The 24,587-nt window shown below is 44.2% G+C and overlaps 1 protein-coding gene and 1 pseudogene across 4 annotated transcripts in view; both read left to right on the top strand.

Annotated features, from left to right (window-relative positions):
• Nucleotides 1-615: 615 nt before the first annotated feature.
• On the top strand, nucleotides 616-1,176 carry LOC129622017 (group XIIA secretory phospholipase A2-like; annotated as a pseudogene).
• Nucleotides 1,177-5,828: 4,652 nt separating this feature from the next.
• ZNF333 (zinc finger protein 333) overlaps nucleotides 5,829-24,587 on the top strand; it is a 31,178-nt gene continuing 12,419 nt past the window's right edge. The window contains exons 1-7 of one of the 4 annotated variants that reach the window (XM_055542773.1): nucleotides 5,829-6,383; nucleotides 13,681-13,724; nucleotides 14,761-14,884; nucleotides 15,853-15,954; nucleotides 21,340-21,422; nucleotides 22,580-22,687; nucleotides 24,190-24,277. In XM_055542773.1, coding sequence (XP_055398748.1) covers nucleotides 13,722-13,724; nucleotides 14,761-14,884; nucleotides 15,853-15,954; nucleotides 21,340-21,422; nucleotides 22,580-22,687; nucleotides 24,190-24,277 — 508 coding nt within the window. In that variant the 5' untranslated portion in view covers nucleotides 5,829-6,383; nucleotides 13,681-13,721. Of the gene's footprint in view, nucleotides 6,384-13,680; nucleotides 13,725-14,760; nucleotides 14,885-15,852; nucleotides 15,955-21,339; nucleotides 21,423-22,579; nucleotides 22,760-24,189; nucleotides 24,278-24,587 lie in introns of all 4 variants that reach the window. The other 3 variants (XM_055542768.1, XM_055542766.1, XM_055542776.1) reach the window with 3 other exon arrangements.

Genomic DNA, 24,587 nt, shown 5'->3' with positions numbered 1-24,587 from the left:
ATCACTGAGCCACCAGGGAAGCCACAAGGTGATTTTGACTCTGGCTGAACCTACATCTTTGCTCCATTCCTTCATCCTGTTTTCCTTCTCTCTGTCTCCTGGTAGCATTCCCAACAAATCCCAACCACTCAGCCCCCCACTACAGGAACCTGACCTAACACAATCTCTCCCTTATTTGGTTATGTCATCAAAGCAGGAAAACAGAATTCAAAATTTCCAGCTCTTTCTGGTTTTATTCTGAAACAGAATTTAGAAATACTGTACAGTGAGATCGCTCCTAGGTGGAAGCCCAGTGGAGGTGGTGAGGACCAGTCTCCAGCCAGGAAGGACACATGGATGTGGATCAAAGATCCCACATGCCACTGCAGGAGACATAAGAGACCTGGGTTCGATCCCTATTTTAGAAGATCTCCTGGAGAAGGGCATGGCAACCCACTCCAGCTTTCATGCCTGGAGAATCTCCTGGACAAAGGAAACTGGCGGGCTATGATCCATAGGGTTGCAAAGAGTCAGAAACGACTGAAGTGACTCGGCATGTGTGCACAAAGTCATTGAACCCAGTTTGGGGCTGCTACTGAGGGCGGCCTGGGGGCTCCGGGGAGGGGCACCCACCTTATGGGCTCTGGGGACCTGTGGGGTTCTGCGCTGCACCGATGGCCTTTGCCTCCCACCCTCCTCATCCCTCTCCTGACCACAGCTTTCAGGTGCCAGGAGCAGGCCCAGGCTACTGACTGGAGGGCTACCTTGCAGACTAACCAGAAGGGAATTCACAAGACAGACAAACGCGTGAACGCCATCTTGAACTTCCTGGGAGGTGAGCACCAGCTTTGCAAGTATAAATGAGGGGATGGATCTAAGCCTTTCCCATGTTATGATGATAAATCCTCCCCGCCAAACGGGTATGGCTCTTCACTGTTTGGTGTCCATCTGAATATTCGCTTTCCTTCCCTGACAAAGTGCTGCAGCCAATGTGGCAGGTGCTATGGGATTTGTGGCAAAATTAAAAAGGACTGTGATGAGGAGTACCAGTATTGTTCCTTCAAGATCTGTTGAGGTGTGCAGACAACTCTGGGACCAACTCAGCATGCTCATGAAACCACAGTTGACCTCTTCACTGTCAGTGTTATACATTTAGGCTGCAAAGCATACCTGGATAGCCAAGGAGCCTCCACGTAGCTCTCCATACCAAAGAAAAAAAGATCTTTAAAGAAGATGCTAGGGACTTCCCTGGTGGTTCAGTGGCTAAGACTCCCGGTGCTGGGGGCCTGGCTTTGATCCCTGGTAGGGGAACTCGATCCCACATGCTGCAACTAAGAGTTCACATGTGGGGGAAAAAAACAACAACAAAAAACCCAAAACCCTATGTGCTGCAATTAAGACCAGGGTGGTCAAATAAATAAATAAATACATAAAAATTAAAGATGATGCTGACAGGTGGTGACAGCAGAACATACATGAAAACAGATGAACCTTTGACAAAGAACTAATGTTTTTACAGCATAAAGCTACCTTATTTTTGTGAAAGGGTTATTTTAAGACCTTATTTTGACATTAAAATTTCAAACTCAAGAAAAAAAAAGGTTATCTTTCTGAATATTGCTGTTGTAATGTGTCTAATTGTCTTGACAAGTTTCAGAAAAGATGCATGTTAAGGGAAGAATTTTTTTTTTTAAAGACTGTAACTCAATTTTCACAACTGTTGTTAAAAAAAAAATAAGGTCAAATGTGAAATTCATTATAAGGTATCTTCAACATTATCTTATTTTGGAAGTATGGGGGAAACCTCACTTAGAAGTATGTGACTTCACTTAGAAGTCCCAACAGGGGACTTCCCTAATGGACCAGTGGAGACTCCACGCTTCCAATGTAGGGGGTGCAAGTTTGATCCTTGGTTGGGGAACTGAGATCCCACATGCCATGTAGCAAGGCCAAAAAAAAAAAAAAAAAAAAGAAAAAAGAAAAAAAAGATCAAATAAAATAGAATTTAGTGAAAGTCACTCAGTTGTGTCCCACTCTTTGTGACCCCATGGACTATCAGTTCAGTTCAGTTCAGTCACTCAGTAGTGTCTGACTCTTTGAGACCCCATGAATCACAGCACACCAGGCCTCCCTGTCCATCACCAACTCCTGGAGTTCACCCAAACTTATGTCCATTGAGTCGGTGATGCCATCCAGCCATCTCATCCTCTGTCATCCCCTTCTCCTCCTGCCCCCAATCCCTCCCTGCATCAGAGTCTTTCCCAATGAGTCAACTCTTCACATGAGGTGGCCAAAGTACTGGAGTTTCAGCTTTAGCATCATTCCTTCCAAAGAAATCCCAGGACTGATCTCCTAAAGGAGATCCAACCAGAATGGACTGGTTGGATCTCCTTGCAGTCCAAGGGACTCTGAAGAGTCTTCTCCAACACCACAGTTCAAAAGCATCAATTCTTCGGCTCTCAGCTTTCTTTATAGTCCAACTCTCACATCCATACATGACCACAGGAAAAACCATAGCCTTGACTAGACGGACCTTTGTTGGCAAAGTAATGTCTCTGCTTTTGAAAATGCTATCTAGGTTGGTTAACTTTCCATGGACTATACAATCCATGGAATTCTCCAGGCCAGAATACTGGAGGGGGTAGCCTTTCCCTTCTCCAGGGAATCTTCCCAACCGTGGGATTGAACCCAGGTCTCCCACATCGCAGGTGGATTCTTTACCAGCTGAGCCACAAGGGAAGCCCAAGAATACCGGAGTGGGTAGCCTATCCCTTCTCCAGGGGATCTTCCTGACCCAGGATCAAACTGGAGTCTCCTGCATTGCAGGTGGATTCTTTACCAAATGAGCTATCAGGGAACGCCAAAAATAGAATTTGACTGCCTTCCAAAAAAGGAAGTCAGTTCATTTACTGTAAAAATTTTAATATACATTTATGCCTGGAAAAAAGAAATACTGTACTTGGATTACGGCAGGGTGCAAATAAGATCCCTTGTTATCTGTGTATGTGCTCAGTCGCTAAGTCATATCAGACTCTTTGCCACTACCATGGACTACAGTCTGCCAGGCTCCTCTGTCTGTGGGATTTTCCAGGCAAGAATACTGGAGTGGGTTGCCATTTCCTCCTCTAAGGGATCTTCCCAACCCAGGGGTTGAACCCATGTCTCTTGCATTGGCAGACAGATTATTTACCACTGAGTCACCTGGGAAAACCCTCCCTTGTTATTAATATTATTTTATTGATAAGAATGATGGTTGAATCCTATTTGGACATTAATACTTAAGATTCTTTAGTCTGAGCCACCAGAGAAGCCCACTTAGTCTTTACACCCTACTGCCATCTTCTGGGGAAACTAAGGAATAAGAAATTCAAAGCAGCTGCGTTTATGAAGCAGGATTGAGGTATGAAAGATCTAAATCTTGGGGTATAAGGAAGTGAAGAAAATCCTACAGATATATTAACTGGTTCCTTTGGGTTTCCCTGGTAGCTCAGATGGCAAAGAATCCTCCTGCAATGCGTGAGACCTGGGTTCAATCCTTGGATTGGGAAGATCCCTTGGCGAAGGAAATGGCTACCAACTCCAGTATTTTGGCCTGGAGAATCCCAAGGACAGAGGAGCCTGGTGGGCTACAGTCCTTGGGGCTGTAAAGAGTCAGATACGACTGAGTGACTTTCACATCATTTAAAATCTGCTAATATATTCTTATTGCCCTTGAAAATCCAGGTCTAAGGATACTCATTAATAAGCTAATTTTTGTAACAAGTGCATTAAAATGGGATTTAGGAACCTGGTCATCACATTAATTTATCCCTCCACCTATCCACTCATCATCCATCCATCCATCCATCTATCCATGCATCATCCACTCATCTAAAACCCACACACCTATCTGTCCATGCATCATTTACCCACCAGCCCATCCATTCACCCATCATCTTCTCATCCATCCAACAAATGGTTAAGAAATACCTTCTCTGTGCTCAGTGATTTTATGTCAAGGTGGTTGATTTTATTCACTCTCAATTTTATCACATTTCAAGTGAGGTTAATCTTGCCAAATCATTTACTCTTTAGGGGAAAGAAATATGTTTATGGCACTAACAAAATTTGATTATGTTAAAAAATATTTTTTTCATGCAAATAATTCTAGGCAATAAAATCAGATGGTGCAGATTAAATTTGGGAATAGATAAACACCACAGGATTAAAATAAAGATGTTGTTGTGTAGTTAACTCATAACACTGAGATACTTTGAGTAGCTATTGTAAACTACATACCACTTAAACTTTAATGACTTCACCACATTGCACTGTATGGAATTATTTATTCAATGTGCAATAACATGAACAAAGATTACAAACATGATGTTGAGCCAAAGAAATCAAAGAAAAAAGAATTCATACAGTGTGAGTTTATTTATATAAAATATTAAAATAGACAAAGCCAACCTATAGAAGTAGAAATCAGGATAGTGATTTTCCTTTGAGGAAGCAGACAGTAAATGAAACAGTGTTTCACTTTGTGAAAATTCTTTGAGCTATGTCGATTTCTGTATATTCCTGTATGTACACTGCAAAGCAATTTTCTATATGTATGTTACAGATCAATAAAAAGGTTAAAAAAAACTAAAAGAATTGAAGTTAAGAAAAACAATAAATGATTTTTGCTAGTAAGCCAAAATTGCTTTGGAAGAAATGATACAATTCAAAACAGGTATTAAGTGATTATAATACATAGTTTGGGTTTTTTTTTCACAAGTTTTTTTTCAGTTAGTCTGTTTTTCTTTTGTAATGTGGAGGAAAAAAAAGGCAAATATATGTTTCATTTAGATACCAAATTCTAGTGATGAGACTCAATAAAACTTGCTCAACTAAAAAACAAATACGTGTTTGTGCTTCTGTATCAAAGGAATATTTGCTTCATTGGTTGATAACCTTGGAGGAAATAATGAGACGTGTACAGATAATATTAACTGTGCTGCTACTGCTGCTAAGTCGCTTCAGTCCTGTCTGACTCTGTGCGACCCCATAGAAGGCAGCCCATCAGGCTCCACCGTCCCTGGGATTCTCCAGGCAAGAACACTGGAGCGGGTTGCCATTTCTTTCTCCAATGCATGAAAGTGAAAAGTGAAAGTCAAGTCGCTCAGTCGTGTCCGACTCTTAGCGACCCCATGGACTGCAGCCTACCAGGCTCTTCGGTCCATGGGATTTTCCAGGCAAGAGAACTGGAGTGGGGTGCCACTGCCTTCTCCTATATTAACTGTGAGTTACACACAATAGCTGACTTCAAAATGCTTGTTCTGTATATTTTATTTTGAACATGGTGTTAAGTTTCTTATGATTTGTCATACTGGTTAATGTGAAAGCGCGTCATTATAAAGTTCCCTTTTCCTTTGAGACATATTAAGAAATGTTTTTGATTTTACAGGCTAATGTTGCAACTGACTAGTTTGTAAAATATATCATTCCTGTGTATAAGGCATCAAAACATAAAAAACCCAACCCCAAACAATTGGCTACTATCCAGCGAAAAAGGTCGGCTCTCCCTTCTTACATCATCCTCTCCTGGTCTAAAAAACTCGATTCTCTTCTAAAAAAGCCAAAAAGAAAACAACAACCCACCCCCAAACCCCCAAATCCAACCAAAAACAAAGGAGAAAGGCAGGGCGGGGCAGGCGAGGGGTGGGGGGCGGAAGGAAGGGGGAGAGGAAAGTCAAACACTGAGCATCCCAAAGTGCCAGCGAAGCGCCGCCCCACCCACCAAGTCTAGGTCCCGCCCCAATCCCCACTCCACAGGCTTAAGCTCATCCCAGAATAGATATTGGAAGGACTGTTGCTGAAGCGTCAATACTTTGGCCACCGGATGCGAAGAGCCGACTCATTGGAAAAAGACCCCGATGCTGGAAAAGACTGAGGGCAAAAGAAGAAGGAGGGCCGGCAGAGGATGAAATGGTTAGATAGCATCACCGACTCAATGGACGTGGATTTGTGCAAACTCTGGAAAATAGCGAAGGACAGGAAGCCTGGCGCGCTGCAGTGCATGGGGTCACAGAGTCGGACACGACTTAGCAACTGAACAAACAATAACAACTAGCCCGGACCATGTGGCATACGCCCCGCCCCTAACTCCACCCTCTAGGTCCGGTCAGACCCCACCCCAGAGCTTAACCTTACCCCCAGCCGGGGGAAAGAAACTAGAATTTCTCCTCCACGGTCATATAAAGAGGAGTTAACCTTCCCGCCACAGCCCGCAGCTCCTTCGGCCCTGAAAGCCAGTGCCTCGGCCACTTCCGCTGCTGGGGGCCCTGACACCGGAAGCGGAAGTGCGTCGCGGCCGCGGACGGAGGTGGCTGTGCTGGACCGCGCGGCGCCTTGCGGTGGGAGTGTCTCCGGCCAGTCTGCAGGTGCGGCCCATCCCCTCGGGAATGCTCGGCGGGAGCGGGGAGGGGTCTGAGGGCCTAGAATGGATTAGCTAGCCAAGGGACTTCCTCCCCGCGGTCCGCCTGGGGCTGGGGCGGCTACCGCACAGCTTGGCTGTGCCGCTGAGCTCCCCCTCTCCAGTCTGTCGCGCTCAGGTACTCCTTGTTTGGGGAGACAGGACTGTCATCCACTTAATGCGCGGGAAATCACGAAGTATAGTCCAGGTCCCGCAGCGAAGGAGTGGTGCACCAGCTGGCTCCAGCATTCACTTGTCCTTCCGGATTTGTAGGCCTACTGTATCTCTTTTATGCAGGATAATTTTTTTATTAATAAATCACGTTTTGTGGCATATTGCGTTTCAGATTATCCAGCTCTGCCCAAGGAAATTTAGGGCTGAGTCTACGTGTGCAAATTCGTTTGAGTGACTTGGCATGTGGATTTGAAAAATGGAATGTACTTTCTGTCGAGGGATGAATTAGATGATTTTTTTTTTTTTTTTTGCGACTGACAATTTGCAGTTCCTTAGCTTAGGACCTGTTAGTTTTCGTTTCCCTTTGGTTTTCTTTCTCCTTCTTCCTTCTTTCCTTTCTTTCCTTCAAAAGCGCTTTAAATTTGTGACTTTTACTTTGTATCAATTTTACTTACTGCAAGGGAAGCCAGTCTTAATAAAAGCTATTTTTCACTTATGTCACAAGTCTTACTAACATCAATGAAAAGTAAGGTTATTTAGTTCTTTTCAAGTTGGCTCCAGCCTGTAAATCACCGGAAGGCTTCAAAACGTGTGACTCCAGGAAAAAGAACATAAGGTTTGTTAGTACTGGGAACTGAAGTTGAGTTGGCAGTAAATTGAATGTCTTTTTAAAATAATAGGGTTAAGACTCACTTGTTTTTTTATTAATTTATTTTAACTGGAGGCTAATTACAATATTGTGGTGGTTTTTGCCATACATTGACATGAATCAGCCACAGGTGTACATGTGTCCCCTGTCCCAACCCCCCCCCCCCCCCCCCCCCCACCTCCCTACCCATCCCATCCCTCTGGCTTATCCTAGTGCACCAGTTTTAAGTGCCCTGTTTCATGCACTGAACTTGGACTGGTCGTCTGTTTCACATATGGTAATATACATGTTTCAATGCCATTCTCTCAAATCATCCCACCCTCATCTTCTTCCACAGAGTCCTAAAGTCTGTTTTTTATATCCGTGTCTTTGGCTGTCTTGCACATGGGATCATCGTTACCATCTTTCTAAATTCCATATATATGTGTTAATATACTGTATTGGTGTTTTTCTTTCTGACTGACTTCACTCTGTATAATAGGCTCTAGTTTCATTAGAGCCTATTATACACCTATTATACTCACCTCATTAGAACTGACTCAAATGTGCTCTTTTTAATGGCTAATCCATTGTGTATATGTACCACAGCTTTCTTATCCATTCATCTGCCGATGGACATCTAGGTTGCTTCCATGTCCTGGCTATTGTAAACAGTGCTGGCATGAACATTGGGGTACACATGTCTGTTTCATTCTGGTTTCCTAGGTGTGTATGCCCAGCAGTGGGATTGCTGGGTTGTATGGCAGTTCTGTTTTCAGTTTTTTAGAGAATCCACGCTGTTCTGCATACTGGCTGTACTAGTTTGCATTCCCACCAACAGTGTAAGAGGGTTCCCTTTTCTCCACACCCTCTCCAGCATTTATTGTTTGTAGACTTTTGTTTGTAGATGGCAGCCATTCTGACCTGCATGAGTTGGTACCTCATTGTGGTTTTGATTTGCATTTAAGACTCACTTCTAATAAGAAATGAAGAAGAAACTAATACTGGAGGAAAATTAAATGTCAGATTTTGATTTAATGAGCGAGGTATTTCTTTTCAGAGAATTCATGTCCCACTGTGTCTTTTTAGAAAGAATCAATGTTTCTTAAAGATACCTGAAATCTGGTGTTGTGATTTTATATCAGACATTTAAAATTATTTTTATTTTTGACTTTTGTGGTGGTGGTGTGTTTGTGTGTGTGTGTGTGTGTGTGTGTGTGTGTTTATGTAGGCATGTGCCTTTTTAATCTATCTGTACTGATTTATTCTTGAGTTGATTTTTTGGGCACATTTTCATTGGAGGGGGGCCGATGTTTAATGAACTGGACCTGAACAGGGAAAACAATGTGACCAAAATAGATTTAGTACTTGCCCCTGTGGAGGTTTTAGTCTAGCTGGGAAGACAGATTTTAAATTAACAATAAGGGTGATATGTGTGGCAACTTAAAAATATTGCACAGTGTGAAAAATTGCACAACTTGAGAGTTGTGCGTTGTTTTATTTGGGGCAAAATGAGGACCGCAGCCCAGGAGATAGCACCTCAGATAGTTCTGAGAAACTGTTCGCAAGAGGTAGGGGAGGAAGGTCAATATATAAGATTTTGGTGAAAGGGAGTTCAGTGCAACCAGGTACTTACTTTACAGAAAGTTTTCTGCTAGTCATGAGGAGCTGATGTCACCATGAAGGGAGTTAGTGCTTTTCAGAGATATGAGGAGATGAAAAGATTGGGTTCATAAAACCAGTTCCTAAAAATATCTCTCTGAAGACCTGTTCCACCAGTTTCCCTGAGACATATTTCCTCATTCATATTCTCCACCCTGAACTCTCTTCAGGGCCCGTCAAAGGTCAGTGGCAGCCCCAGCAGCATCACAGGATACAGTCCCAGGAGAGGCAGATGGCTGATGCCCTTGACAAGTGCCAGTTGTAGTTGACACACCTGTAAGATGTTACACAAAATTCCTTTTGAACTTTTTGGCCAGACCAATAGAAAACACAGAGCAGGAGAACTTAAGAAAGTCAGGAAAAGTATCTTAAAAGGGACAAACGTTTGAATCTGAAAGATGTGTTGTATATAGCTAGACAAAGAGTCAGGCTGTGGAATCGGAGTAGGGAGGAGATTTGAAAGAACCATAGAAGCATAATCTCTTAGGCAGTACAAAGCCTGATGTGTTCCAGGAGCTGAGAAAAGATGGGGATAGTTAAAACAGAAAGCCAAGTGTGGAGTGAAAGAGTTGGGTGGAGAGGAGGGAGGGCATGGAAGATCAAGGTAAGCTTTGGACCTTGTTCTAAGGCCATTTGGAAGCCATTGAATCAGAGTTTTAAATATGGAGTAATATGATTTTGTTGATGATTTAAACAAAACACGAGCTTCTGGATTCAGCATGGAGTTTAGGATGAATAAAAATGAATGCAGGGTCCACACGTATAGAAGTCTGGGTAAGTTCAGAACTCAGATGATTTTGGAGCTGAAAAAGTTGGGGTTTGGTGATGATGGTGAAATTGGAAAAGCTTGGATGTTTAAGATGTGTAGGAGGTAGAATTAGAGTATTTGGTGTTTGATGTATTCTCTCTACCACATGATGTAGAGTAAGTGTATAAGTTAGTTGCTCAGTCGTGTCTGACTCTTTGTGACCCCATGGACTGGAGCCCGCCAGGCTCCTCTGTCCATGGAATTCTTCAGGCAAGAATACTGGAGTGGGTTGCCATTCCCTTCTCCAGGGGATCTTGCCAACTCAGGTTTTGAGCCTGGGTCTCCCACGTTGCAGGCAGATTCTTGACTGTCTGAACCACCAGGGAAGCCCATGATATAGAGTAGGGGTTGGCAAACTGTGACCTGTGGGCCAAAACTGCTCCAGTGCTAGTTTCTATTAATAAAGTTTTATTTGAACACGATAAAACACAATATTCTTGCCTGGAGAATTCCATGGACAGAGGAACCTGGCAAGCTACAGTCCATGGGGTCACAAAGAGTTGGACACGACTGAGTGACTCACTCATTCACTTACTGGAACACATGTGTTTACATGCTCCCTATGGCTGTTTCTGTGCTACAATCAGAATTAAATAGTTGCCATACATGTGGCTCACAGACTTTTTCCCCTCAATTTCCTGATTTCATTATTTATTTATTATTTTTAACTGTGCTGGGTCTTTGTTGCTGCACAGACTTTGCTCTAGTTGTGGCAAGTAGGGGCTACTCTCTAGTTGCGGTGCACGGGCTTCTCATTGTGGTGGCTTCTCTTGTTGCGGAGCACAGGCTCTAGGCATGTGAGCTTCAGAGTTGTAGCACGTGGGCTCAGTAGTTGCAGTTCCCAGGCTCTAGAGCATAGGCTCAGTAGTTGTGCACAAGCTTAGTTGCTGGGAGCCAAGTCGGACCTTCCCTGATCACGGATCGAACCCGTGTCTCCTGCATTGGCAGGTGTGTTCTTTACCACGAGCCCCCAGGGAAGCCCACCATGTGAACTCTTAGTTGTGGCATGTAGGATATAGTTCCCTGACCAGGGATCAGACCTGGCCCCTGCATTGGGAGTGCAGAGTCTTAGCCACTGGACCACCAGGGAAGTCCTGTGGCCCACAAATCCTAAGCTATTTACTATCTAGCCATCTACAGAAAAAGTTTGCCAACCTCTAATACATAAAGTACGCATCAAGTGCCGTGCTGGTGGCAGGATTTGAAGTCCTGAAGAAAGTGGTTGTTGTTCGGTCGCTGAGTCATGACCGACTCTTTGTGACCCCATGCACTGCAGCACCCCAGGCTTCCCTGTCGTTCACTGTATCCTGGAGTTTGTTCAAACTCATGTCCATTGAGTCAGTGATGCCATCCAGTCATTTCATTCTCTGTCACCCCCTTCTCCTCCTGCCCTCAATCTTTCCCAGGATCAGGGTCTTTTCCAGTGAGTCAGCTCTTCACATCAGGTGGCCAAAGTATTAGAGCATCAGCTTCAGTATCAGTCCTTCCAATGATTATTCAGAGTTGAATTTTTTTAGGATTGACTGGTTTGATCTCTTTGCTGTTCAAGGGACTCTCAATAGTCTTCTACAACACCACAGCTCGAAAGCATCAATTCTTCAGCGCGCAGCCTTCTTTATGGTCCCACTCTCACATCTGTACATGACTACTGGAAAAACCATAGCTTTGACTGCACGGGCCTTTGTCAGCAAAGTGATGTCTGTGCTTTTTAGGTCACTGTCTAGGTTTGTAACAGCTTTTCTTTCAAGGAGCAAGTGTCTTTTAATTTTAGGGACACAGTTCTTTTTTTTTTTTTAATTTTATTTTATTTTTAAACTTTACAATATTGTGTTAGTTTTGCCAAATATAGAAATGAATCCCCCACAGGTATACATGTGTTCCTCATCCTGAACCCTCCTCCCTCCTCCCTCCCCATACCATCCCTCTGGGTTGTCCCAGTGCACCAGCTCCAAGCATCCAGTATCCTGCATCGAACCTGGACTGGCGACTCGTTCCATATATGATATTATACGTATTTCAATGCCATTCTCCCAAATCATCCCACCCTCTCCCTCTCCCACAGAGTCCAAAAGACTGTTCTATACATCAGTGTCTCTTTTGCTGTCTCGTATACAGGGTTATTGTTACCATCTTTCTAAATTCCATATATATGCGTTAGTATACTGTATTGGTGTTTTTCTTTCTGGCTTACTTCACTCTGTATAATAGGCTCCAGTTTCATCCACCTCATTAGAACTGATTCAAATGTATTCTTTTTAATGGCTGAGTAATACTCCATTGTGTATATGTACCACAGCTTTCTTATCCATTCATCTGCTGATGGACATCTAGGTTGCTTCCATGTCCTGGCTATTATAAACAGTGCTGCAATGAACATTGGGGTACATGCGTCTCTTTCCCTTCTGGTTTCCTCAGTGTGTATGCCCAGCAGTGGGATTGCTGGATCATAAGGCAGTTCTATTTCCAGTTTTTTAAGGAATCTCCACACTGTTCTCCATAGTGGCTGTACTAGTTTGCATTCCCACCAACAGTGTGAGAGGGTTCCCTTTTCTCCACACCCTCTCCAGCATTTATTGCTTGTAGACTTTTGGATCGCAGGCATTCTGACTGGCGTGAAATGGTACCTCATAGTGGTTTTGATTTGCATTTCTCTGATAATGAGTGATGTTGAGCATTTTTTCATGTGTTTGTTAGCCATCTGTATGTCTTCTTTGGAGAAATGTCTATTTAGTTCTTTGGCCCATTTTTTGATTGGGTCATTTATTTTTCTGGAATTGAGCTGTAGGAGTTGCTTGTATATTTTTGAGATTAGTTGTTTGTTTCTTCATTTGCTATTATCTTCTCCCATTCTGAAGGCTGTCTTTTCACCTTGCTTATAGTTTCCTTTGTTGTGCAGAAGCTTTTAAGTTTAATTATGTCCCATTTGTTTATTTTTGCTTTTATTTCCAATATTCTGGGAGGTGGGTCATAGAGGATCCTGCTGTGATGTATGTCAGAGAGTGTTTTGCCTATGTTCTTCTCTAGGAGTTTTATAGTTTCTGGTCTTACGTTTAGATCTTTAATCCATTTTGAGTTTATTTTTGTGTATGGTGTTAGAAAGTGCTCTAGTTTCATTCTTTTACAAGTGGTTGAGCAGTTTTCCCAGCACTACTTGTTATAGAGATTGTCTTTAATCCATTGTATAGTCTTGCCTCCTTTGTCAAAGATAAGGTGAGGGACACAGTTCTGTACTTGGAGGGTTTACGTCGTGGTTGGACAGAGAGAGGCAAACTCACCTAAACAAATACATATAAAAATCCCAACTTCATAAAAGTAATGGAGGAAAAGTAGAAAGTGTTAGAGGTTTTTTTGTTAAAAAAATTTTTGTTGTTGTTGTTGATGTGGACTTTTTATAATCATTTAATCTGTTACAATGATGTTTCTGTTTTGTTTTGGTTTCTTGGCCATGAGGCATGTGGGATCTTAACTGCCTGACCAGGGATAGAACTCAAACCCCCTGCATTGAAAGGTGAAGTCTTAATTACCAGACTGCCAGGGAAGTCCCTTGTGTTTTAAGGGAGCTTCCTAGGTGGCTCAGTGGTAAAGAATCTGCCTGCTAATGCAGGAGACTCAAGTTTGAAGGAAATGGTAACCCATTCCAGTATTCTTGCCTGGGAAATCCCATGGACAAGAGGAGCCTGGTGGGCCACAGTCCATGGTGCTACAAAGAGTCGGACTCAACTTAGTGCCCGCACAACAACAACAACAAAGAGGAGAGGTGGTCCTTTTATTACGTGAGAGGAGTCAGTAGAAATGGTCAGGGCCTGTGGTGTGAAAGATGATGAGGAGCCCAATATGTTGCGTATTGAAGTAAATTTCCGAGTAATTTGGCTGTTTGGATTGGCGCCCTGCTCATGGTCCAAAGAAATGGAATTAATTACCCAGGCCAAACCCCGGCTTGGTGTTCTGCTTCCACTCTCGTTTCTCCTCTTACCTCCGTCTTTCTTATTGCAGGAAGGACACACACTGAAACTTTAAACCCTGGCGCTGGTATCATGGTGAGGGGGAAGATTGAGTCTGGATGGTTTTGAGGGTGGGATAATCTTGTACTTGGGGCCCTGTCTGCTCTCTTGGAAAGACGAGGGAAGTGTGGAGCATCTTTAGCCCTGTCCCTGGGACTTTTTAGCCTCTTTCAGTGCATGACCTGCAGTTCAGCAGGGAACTGGCGTGGATGGAGGGTTCCCAAAGCAACCCTGGGGTTTGGTACCTAATTCCGGAGTCTAATGGCAGTGAGGGGGCTCATATTGAGCCGGCAGCCACAGAACTCCTCCACGGCCATCCCTGCCATCGCTTGTGAGACCTACCGAAAACACACATGGCTCTAAAAATTAAGGTTAATTAAAATCTAACAAAATTTAAACCTCAGCGTCTCAGTTACCAAACCACATTTCTCAAGTGCTCAGGAGCCACACGTGCTGGTGGCTGCCTTTTTTTGGAAAGTGCAGGCATAGAACATTCCATTCATGACAGAGAGCTTTACCAGTCAGTGCTGTTCTAGAGAATTCCGAGATTAAAAGGCCATCACGTTTCTCAGATGCAGTGGAAGTCCAGTTTTAACAGGCATAAAACAATGACTCATCCTAGGGACTTCATGAAAATGAAAAGAGCAAGCTCAGACTTCTGATGCCTTGAATAAGGAGTTCAGGAAAAACTCAGTAAAGCTGAGAAGAACAGTCTCTGTCATCACTGGATACTGGAGCAGCAGAGAGCCAACACTTATACTTTCAGATTTGTCCAAATGTTAAAAGAAAGTAATTATTTTTGGTTGGGTACGCCATATGAGCTCTGTCCCAGCAACTCTTCAGTTCTGCCCTAGTAGCACAGTGACAACCACAGAGATGAACAGATGGGTGTGGCCATGTGCCAGTAAAACTTTATTTAGACAAACAGGAGGCAGGCCAGGTTTGCTGAGCCCAGCTTTGCAGAGAACACTGAATATTCTCGCACTGGGTCTGCCTTCCCCAAGGGATAAACCCTCATTCTGTAGAATGGTGGGGTGGTCCTTGCTGAGCCGCAATACATGCGCTGCCTTAGGAATCAGTCACCTTAGAGGATGTGGCGATGGAGCTCATCCAGGAGTGGACGTTGCTGGACGATGCTGGGAGGAACCTGTGCAGACACGTGCTGCAGGACAACTGCAGGACCCTGGCGCCCAGGGGTAAGGCTTTCGCTACTCTGGTTCTTCCTGTATGCAGATGCTCTTTTTTTAAAAAAATTACTTATTTATTTATTTATGGCTGTGCTGGGTCTTTCTTTACTTGGGGCGAGGGGGACCTACTCTCTGGTTGCGGTGCGCGGGTTTCTCACTGCAGCGACTTCTCTTATTGTGGAGTACAAGCTCTGGGATGCGCAGGCTTCAGTAGTTGCGGCTCCCTGGCTCTAGAGCACCGGCTCAGTAGTTGTGGTTCATGGGGTTAGTGGCCCCACAGCCTGAGCGGTCTTCCTGGACTGGAGATTGAACCCACCACATCTCCTGCATTGGTAGGTGGGGAAGCCCTGCAAATGCCCTTTAAGTGCTTGCCACATGGCCACAGTGATGTGGTGTGGGTTTCAGAAGGTTTGTCATTCATGGGCTTTCATAGGATAACAGCTGCATGCATTGAGTGGACTTCATTCTCTCTATAGTCAGGGCTTCCCTGGTTGCTCAGATGGTAAAGAATCTGCCTGCGTTGTGGGAGACTCAGGGTCAGTCACTGGGTCAGGAAGAACTTCTGGAGGAGGGAATGGCTACCCACTCAAGTATTCTTGCCTGGAGAATTGCATGGACAGAGAAACTACAGAGGAGCCTAGTGGGCTACAGTTCATGGGGGTTGCAAAGAGTTGGACACGACTGAGCGACTAATACTTTCTCCATGGTCAGGACCTGCATAGGTCTCTTTGAGTTTGGCCTTGGAACTTAGAGAACCTCAGTTCAGAAGGGCAGAGAGGAGAGTGTTTGTGGTTTGGGCCCTTGTAAAGGAACCTCATTGAATTCATTAAAAAAAAAAAATTGAATGTGATTGCTTAGGTCCCCGCCTACTGGCTTGGCTTCAGGAGCTAAGGCCCAGGTGGAGAGTGGGCAGGCTGGGGAAGCATTTATTTTCCTCTGCAAGCCCTTCCTCCCTCGGCCCATATGTCCTTCTCCAGCAGCAGGGACTCCACCGTGCAAAGCCAGTCTCGTCTCCCAGGTGGAGCCAAGAGAAGAGCTGAAAGCAGCAGAGCACGGTGTTCTCTGTGCCACGGGTGTGGGTAAGTACCCGGGGGCATAGGGTGTCGTGACCCACCCAGACTGAGGTTGAGGGGTGGGTGCTGCTGGGAAGTGTCAATTTGAGAGTATTTGTAAGATTCTGTATTCTGAGGGGAAATAAGACTGTTTGGGGTGAGTTCCTTTAACTTCTCTTTTTCACTTTCTAACTCTCCTCTAATTGTTGGTTTCAGATTCATGTTGATGTATGGCAGAAACCAGCACAACATTGTAAAGCAGTTATCCTCCAATTAAAAATAAATAAATTAAAAAAATTAAAAAAAGATCTTTGAGTTTCTTTTTTTTAAGGTTTTTTTTTTTTAAGTGTATAGTGTTTTTAAAATTGGAGGATAATTGCTTTAGTGTTGTGTTGGCTTCTGCTCTTCCACAATGCGAATCAGCTACAAGTGTACACACATCCGCTCTCTCTTGAAGCTCCCTCCCACCCCCCGATCCCATCCCACCATTCGAGGTTGTCGCAGAGCACTGGTTGAGCTCCCTGTGTTACATAGAACTTCCAGTAGCTATCTGTTTTGCATACGGTAATGTATATGTTTCAGTGCTCCTCTCTCAATTCGTCTCACCCTCTCCTCCCCACGCTGTGTACACAAGTCTGTTCTCTATATCTGTGTCTCTATTCCTGCCCTGCAAATCAACTTGTCTTTTTTTAAATTTTTTTAAATTGAGATATTCACACACTGTAAATGTCACCCTTTTAAAGTGTACAGTTCACAGGTTTTTAGTATGTTCACAAAGTTGTGCAACCATCACCACTATCCAGCTCTGGAACACTTCCATCACCTCAAAAAGAAACCCTGTACTGATTAGCGGTCACTTCCCATCCCTCCTCCCACAGCCCCCAGCAACCGCTAATCCACCTTCTGTCTCTGTGGATTTGCCTGTCCTGGACATTTCATACAGATGGACTCATACATCCATATCTGTCTTCTTTCACTCAACATCGTGTTTTTTGAGGCTCCTTCATGTCATAGCATGAGAGGCTTCATTGCTTTTTAAGGCCGAATGGCCATCCTCCTTGTGGAAGGACCACATTCTGTTGATCCATTCATCAGGTGGTGGATGTTTGTTTTTACTTTTGGTGACTGTGAGTAGTGCTACTCTGAACATTTGTGTACAAGAAGTTTTGTGCATGTGTTTTCGTTTGCCTTGAGTGTGAGAATTCCACTTAGGTGTGGAATTGCTGGGTCATTTTGTTAAACTTTCTGAAGAACTGCCAAATTGCTTTAAAAAATTTATTTTTTCTTTTTAATTTATTTTTTTATTGAAGGATAATTGCTTTACAGAATTTTGTTGTTTTCTGTCAAACCTCAGCATGAATCAGCCATAGGTATACATATATCCCCTCCCTTTTGAACCTCCCTCCCATCTCCCTCCCCAACCCACCCCTCTAGGTTGATACAGAGCCCCTGTTTGAGTTTCCTGAGCCATACAGCAAATTCCTGTTGGCTATGTATTTTACATATGGTAATGTAAGTTTCCATGTTACTCTTTCCATGCATCTCACCCGCTCCTCCCCTTCTCCCCATGTCCATAAGATTGTTCTCTATGTCTGTTTCTCCATTGCTGCCCTGTAAATAAATTATTCAGTACCATTTTTCTAGATTCCATATATGTGCGTTAGAATACAATATTTATCTTTCTCTTTCTGACCTACTTCACTCTGTATAATAGATTCTAGGTCCATCCACCTCATCAGAACTGACTCAAATGCATTCCTTTTTATGGCTGAGTAATTTTCCATTGTGTGTATGTACCCAAGTTCTTTATCCATTCATCTGTCGATGGACATCTAGGTTGCTTCATGTTCTAGCTATTGTAAATAGTGCTGCAATGAACAGTGGGATACATGTGTCTTTTTCGATTTTGGTTTCCTCAGGGTATATGCCTAAGAGTGGGATTGCTGGATCGTATGGTGGTTTTATTCCTAGTTTTTTAAGGAATCTCCTTACCTCTTATCTTCCATAGAGGCTGTATCAATTTACATTCCCACCAACAGTACAGAGCGTTCCCTTTTCTCCACACCTTCTCCAGCATTTATTGTTTGTAGACTTTTTGATGGCCATTCTGACTGGTGTGAGGTGATATCTCATTGTGGTTTGGTTTGCATTTCTCTAATAATGAGCGATGTTGAGCATCTTTTCATGTGTTTGTTAGCCATCTGTATGTCTTCTTTGGAGAAATGTCTGTTTAAGTATTTTTCCCACTTTTTGATTGGATTGTTTTTCTGGCATTGAGTTGTATGAGCTGCTTATATATTTTGGAAATTAATCCTTTGTCAGTTCTTTCATTTGCTATTATTTTCCCCATTCTGAGGGTTGTCTTTTCACCTTGCTTATAGTTTCTTTTGCTGTGCAAAAGCTTTTAAGTTTAATCAAGTCCACTTGTTTACTCTTGTTTTTATTTCCGTTACTCTTGGAGGTGGGTCATGGAGGATCTTACTTTATGTCAGAGAGTGTTCTGCCTATGTTTTCCTCTAAGGGTTTTATACTTTCTGGTCTTACTTAGGTCTTTCATCTATTTTGAGTTTATCTTTGTGTGTGGTGTTAGGAAGTGTTCTAATTTCATTCTTTTACATGTAGCTGTCCAGTTTTCCCAGCACCGTTTATTGAAGAGGCTGTCTTTGCCCCATTGTATATTCTTGCCTCCTTTGTCAAAAATAAGGTACCAATAGGTGCATGGGTTTATTTTTGGGCTTTCTCTCTTGTTCCATTGGTCTATATTTCTGTTTTTGTGCCAGTACCACACTGTCTTGATGACTGTAGCTTTATAGTATAATCTGAAGACAGGAAGGTTGATTTCTCCAGCTCCATTCTTCTTTCTCAAGACTGCTTTGGCTGCTTGGCATCTTTTGTGTTTCCATATGAATTGTGAAATTGTTTGTTCTAGTTCTGTGAAAAAGGCCATTGGTAGTTTGATAGGGATCGCATTGAATCTGTAGATTGCATGTGGTAATAGAGTCATTTTCACAATATTGATTCTTCCTACCCAGGAACATAGAATATCTCTCCATCTGTTTATGTTTTCTTTGATTTCTTTCATCAGTGTCTTATAATTTCCTGTGTACAGTTCTTTTGTTTCCTTAGGTAAGTTTACTCCTAGATTTTTAATTCTTCTTGTTGCAATGGTAAATGGGATTGATTCCTTAATTTCTCTTTCTGATTTTTCATTGTTAGTATATAGAAATGCAAGTGATTTCTGTACATTGATTTTGTATCCTCCAACTTTGCTAAATTCACTGATTAGCTCTAGTAATTTTCTGATACTATCTTTAGGGTTTTCTGCATACAGTATCATGTCATCTGCAAACAGTGAGAGCTTTACTTCTTCTTTTCTGATCTGGATTCCTCTTATTTCTTTTTCTTTTCTGATTGCTGTAGCTGGGACTTCCAGAACTATGTTGAATAATAGTGGTGGAAGTGGACAAATAGCTTGTTTTGTTCCTGATCTTAGGGTAAATGCTTTCAGTTTTTCACCATGGAGAATAATGTTTGCTGTAAGCTTATCATATATGACCTTTACTATGTTGAGGTAGGTTCCTTCTATGCCCATTTTTTGAAGAGTTTTAATCATAAATGGGTGCTGAATTTTGTCAAAGGCTTTTTCTGCATCTATTGAGATGATCATATGGTTTTATCTTTCAATTTGTTAATATGGTGTATCACATTGATTGATTTGCGTATATTGAAGAATCCTTGCATTCTTGGAATAAACCCAACTTGACCAGGGAAGTCACAAGTTTGTCTTTTTGATGTGTTGCTGAATTCCGTTTGCTAAAATTTTGTTGAGGATTTTTGCATCTATGTTCATCAGTGACATTGGCCTGTAGTTTTCTTTTTTTGGTGTTGTCTTTGTCTAGTTTTGGTATCAGGGTGTTGGTGGCCTCGTAGAATGAGTTTGGAAATGTTCTTTCCTCTGTAGTTTTTTGAAAGAGTTTTAGAATGACAGCCATTATCTCTTCTCTAAATGTTTGATAGAATTCTGTGAAGCCATCTGGTCATGGGCTTTTGTTTTTTGGGAGATTTTTGATCCCAGCTTCAATTTCAGTCAAACTACTTTTGAGATTTGTTGTTCTTGTTCAGTCACCAAGTCATGTCTGACTCTTTGTGACCCCATGGACTGTAGCATGCCAGGCTTCTCTGTCCTTCACCATCTCCTGGAGTTTGCCCAAGTCCATATCTGTTGTTTTGGTGATGCCATCCAACTGTCTGATCCTCTGTTGCCCTCTTTTGAGATTAAGGACACTAGTTTACCTTTCCCCCAGTGGTGGGAGAGGATTCTGATTTCTCCATGTCACATACACACTTTTTGTTTAGTTTTTTTTTTTTTTAATTTGAAAATATTTATTTATTTATTTGGTTGTGGCAGGTCTTAGTTGCAGCACAAAGGGTCTTTACTTGCAGTGGCGTATGGGATCTTAGTTCCATGACCAGGGATTGAACCTGGGTCCCTTGCATTGGGTGTGTGGAGCCTTAACCAGTGGACCACCAGGGAAGTCACAAGTTTGTCTTTTTTTTTTTTCTTCTTCAAACGTTTTATTTTGTATTGGGGTATAACCAAGTTAATCTTTATATTGAACATTTCTCTATATATTTCTTGTTTGATTGCTTCTTGTTTCTCTGGTAACACACTTTCTGGCAATATCAGTCTAAATCTCCATGGAGGGGACTTCCAGTGGTTAAGAATCCACCTTCCAGTGCATGAGATGCAGGCTCCATACATGGTCAGGGACCTGAGATCCCACATAGCTAGGGCAACTAAGCCCCAGTGCCACAACTGGAGAGCCCTTGAGCTGCAACTACAGAGCCCATGTGCCTGTGGACCACAACTAGAGAGGCGCACGAACTGCAGCGAAAGATCCCACATGCCAAAGTGAAGATCCTGCGGGCCACAGTGAAGACCCAGCACAGCCAAAAATAAATAAATATGAAAAAAAGTCTCCATGAATTCTTTTAACAGGAAAGGCCTCTGGTTTCCGCCTCATCCCATCACTGCCCAGCTCTACACACAGCCCTAATCTTTAGAATCTCCCTTTGCTCACTGCAGTGGTAAAGAATCCGCCTGCCAATGCAGGAGACACAAGAGACTCTCAAGGATCGGGAAGATCCCCTGGAGGAGGAAATGGCAACCCACTCCAGTATTCTTGCCTGAGGAATCCCATGGACAGAGAAACCTGGCGGGGGTCCATGGGGTCACAAAGAGTTGGACATGACTGAGCACACAGCACATTGATACCTTGCTCATTGATACCTTCTACCTTTCAGTATGGTCCCAAGTTTAGGGTCAGTATTAAAAAAAAAAAGGTGTGTGTCAGTTTCATACTATGACTTCTTTCTGAAATAAGGTAATTTTTTTTTCCCCATTCATTTTAGACTGGGAATCTCAATTTACACCCAAAGAGCCTACAACTCTGCAGGATATTTCAGAAGAAAACTCATCCTATGATTTGCAAATGGTAAGATTCTTGGGGGACAATTCTTCATTCCCTTTCATAGGAGAAGGTGAGGAGTAGCTGAGTTGGATGCGCACCCCAGGGCCAGGCAGACACTTGAGCCAAGGTGTTTCCTCCAGGACATGAAGTATCTGGAGGGAGCACCCGTTTCAGGTGATTTAGGGTGGGGGGAGTATTGGCTTGGTGTGTGAGAACTCCATAAAGGAGGCGGTTCAGAGTGTGGGCTGTGGGTCACAGGAGATGTGGATAACTAACTGTGGCCCTGTGATTGACAGATACCAGGTAGGCAGATACAGAACCTAGGAAAACACAGAACAGTGTGTTCATATTCAGAACTAAGTGCTCCCAACTTTTCTATAAAAACCTTTTTAGGGACTCCCCTGGCAGTCTAGTGGTTAGGACTCTGCAGTTTCACTGCCAGGGTCTCAAGTTTAATCCCTGGTTGGATTAAGAAGATCTCACAAGCTGTGCAGTGCTGCCTGGAACAAAGCAAAAACCTTTCTAGTAAAATATCTCGCAGTGCCTCTGAGGGTTGGTGGTCTACCCTCCAGCCACGGGTCCCCCAGAACCAGAAAAGGGTCAGGTATGTGCGTCCAAGTCCCTGGTTCAATCGGTCCTCAGAGACCCTTGGTGGTTGGTGCCCACAGTGAAGTAGGGGAGTTTCCAGGTCTGAAACTGCCATACCCGCATTGCCCAAATTCTTTTCTTAATTAATTAATTTGGCTGGGTCTTAGTTGCGACATGGGCTTCCCTGTCGCTCAGACAGTAAAGAATCTGCCTGCAATGTGGGACCGACCTAGGTTCAATCCCTGGGTCTGGAAGATCCCCCTGGAGCAGAGAATGGCAACCCATTCCAGCATTCTTGCCTAGAGAATCATGGGTAGAGGAACCTGGCGGACTACAGTCCATGGGGTCTCAAAGAGTCAGACATGACTGAGCAATTAACACTTTAGTTGTGACAAGTGGGATCTAGTTCCCTGACCAGGGATAGAACCCAGGCCTACTGCATTGGGAATGCAGAGTCTTAGCCACTGGACCACCAGGGAAGTCCCACGGACCCCAAATTCTGATGGTACTACCCCCAAACTTTGGGTCTCTTAGGGTGAGGACGGCCTCTGTACCACTTCTTCCTGCTTAGCACCCTCCACTCCTTTTCCCAGGGGCCAGAGCTGGACCTGAAGATAGAGATCAAGTCTGAGATGGAAGAGGAGGTGATGCCTCCAGCTCCAGAGGACTGGTCAGCTCTCCAACAGTCTTCTGAATATGCAGTAAGCCTGGGAGGTGGTCTGCCAGGAGGGCCCCAGCCCCTGCCAAGAAGGCCCAAGGTTCAGGATATGTCTGTAAGTGGGGAGGCAGGAGGGAGGGAGGAATGGAAGGCCAACTAGATTGGAAATTGGGAACATGCTGGAGGCCCAAGCTTAGCTCCTGGTGAGAACTACTGAACAGGCCTTGGTGTTTCTGCACTGAGTGTAAATATCCCCAGCGTGATGTCATGCCCAGGGCAGTCCTAGGGGAGGGGGTGGCACCCAGGGTTCAGGTCTTGCCTCTGGGTCCAGATTTCCTTCTTCAATCCTTCCATCCTTTCCATGGCCAGGAAACCTGCAGGAATGAGCAGGTCCTGTGATTCAAGGGCTGTGTGGAGAGTGTCCAGGCTGGTAACCATGCTCTGGGCTCATGGCCTTATGTTTTGGTTGTGAGGTGGAGAGAGTTACAGAGAAGGATACTTTAAGGTGTGCTTGGAGCCCTTCCCTGAGGAGAAGGGGCCTATTCTCCCCTGTCTCCCACCCATCACCTGCCCTGAGGGACCAGCCACATTTGCTTCCCATCCTCCACCAAGTCCTGCCAGCTTTGCCTCCAAAATATAAACCTGCCTCTGACTGCTCCTCCTGGCCCTGGTGCCACCACCTTGCCCAGAGCCACTGTTAGTTCTCCTGGACCCAGCCTCCTGCTGGACATGGAGGCCAGAGACAACCTATAGAAAGCAAGTCAGGGGCTTTCCTGGTGGTCCAGTGGTTTAAGAATCCACCTGCCAATGTAGGGCACACGGGTTCGATCCCTGGTCCAGGAAGATTCCATGTGTCACGGGGCAACTAAGACTGTGCACCACAACTATTGAGCCCAAGCTCTAGAGTTTAAGAGCCACAACTATTGAGCCTGTTTTCTACAAAAAGAGAAGCCACTATAGTGAGAATCCCCTCACCACAACTAGAGAGTGCTGCACACCAGAACTAGAGAAAGCCCAGGCTCAGCAATGAAGACCAAATCCAGGGATCAGCCAAACATAAATAGAAATTAAAAAAATATATATACAAATTGGTTCAAACACCTTTCCCGAGGGAGTGGCCGTTGGTATAGGAGGGTTCCCGTCCCTTCTCCCAGAGCAGGGATTTTCCCCTTGGGAATAGTTTACTAACACCCCCTCATTTGCAGGGCTCCACCCATGCCTCCTGCCTCACCCGTCAGTCTACTGGCCATCCGCTGCTTCTCTGTGCCCCAGAATCAACCCCCCACCCTGCCCAGAGGCTGCTTAGATGAGGCCTTCCCTACCCGGGCCCCCTCTGTCTTTCCTGTCTTGGACTTGAAATTCCATGACACTGATTAGCTTTGTGTTGAGGAGTTGTAAACCTGGATGTGGTGAACGAGCCTTGTCCCTCCTCTTAGCATGTTTCCCAAAGCAGGGCCAGTCACACCAGTTCAGTCTGGGTGGACAGGTGTGAGCGGATCCCACCCACGCTGTGACTCTGTAATCTGTTCCTGTCACTCTGTCCAGGGGCTGAAGGTGGCTGTGCAGATGCAGAGGTTGGCCACGCCGGAGCCTGCGCTGGGTCTCCCCAGACTGTGGAGGGCTGGGGGTGCTGGTGAGTGAGAGCGTGGTGGAATTACAGCCCGAGGGCCCTCCTGTGTTGTGTTCTGTTGTGTTTGGCAACTTGGATCCACCTTCCTTTCTTCTGACTGCAGTCGTTGTCTTAGGGAGAGAATATATAAAGTCATCTTATTTTTTATGGGCTCCCCAGGTGGCACTTGTGGTAAAGAACCTGCCTGCCAATGCAGGAGACAAAAGAGATGTGGGTTTGATCCCTGGATTGGGAAGCTCCCCTGGAGGAGGGCATGACAACCCACTCCAGTATTCTTGCCTAGAGAATCCCATGGACAGAGGAGCCTGGCATG

The sequence above is a fragment of the Bubalus kerabau genome, chromosome 1, assembly GCF_029407905.1.
Source record: "Bubalus kerabau isolate K-KA32 ecotype Philippines breed swamp buffalo chromosome 1, PCC_UOA_SB_1v2, whole genome shotgun sequence".
Classification (NCBI taxonomy): domain Eukaryota; kingdom Metazoa; phylum Chordata; class Mammalia; order Artiodactyla; family Bovidae; genus Bubalus; species Bubalus kerabau.
Note: the sequence above shows the minus strand (reverse complement) of the source record. Positions and strands in the feature narration are given on the sequence as shown.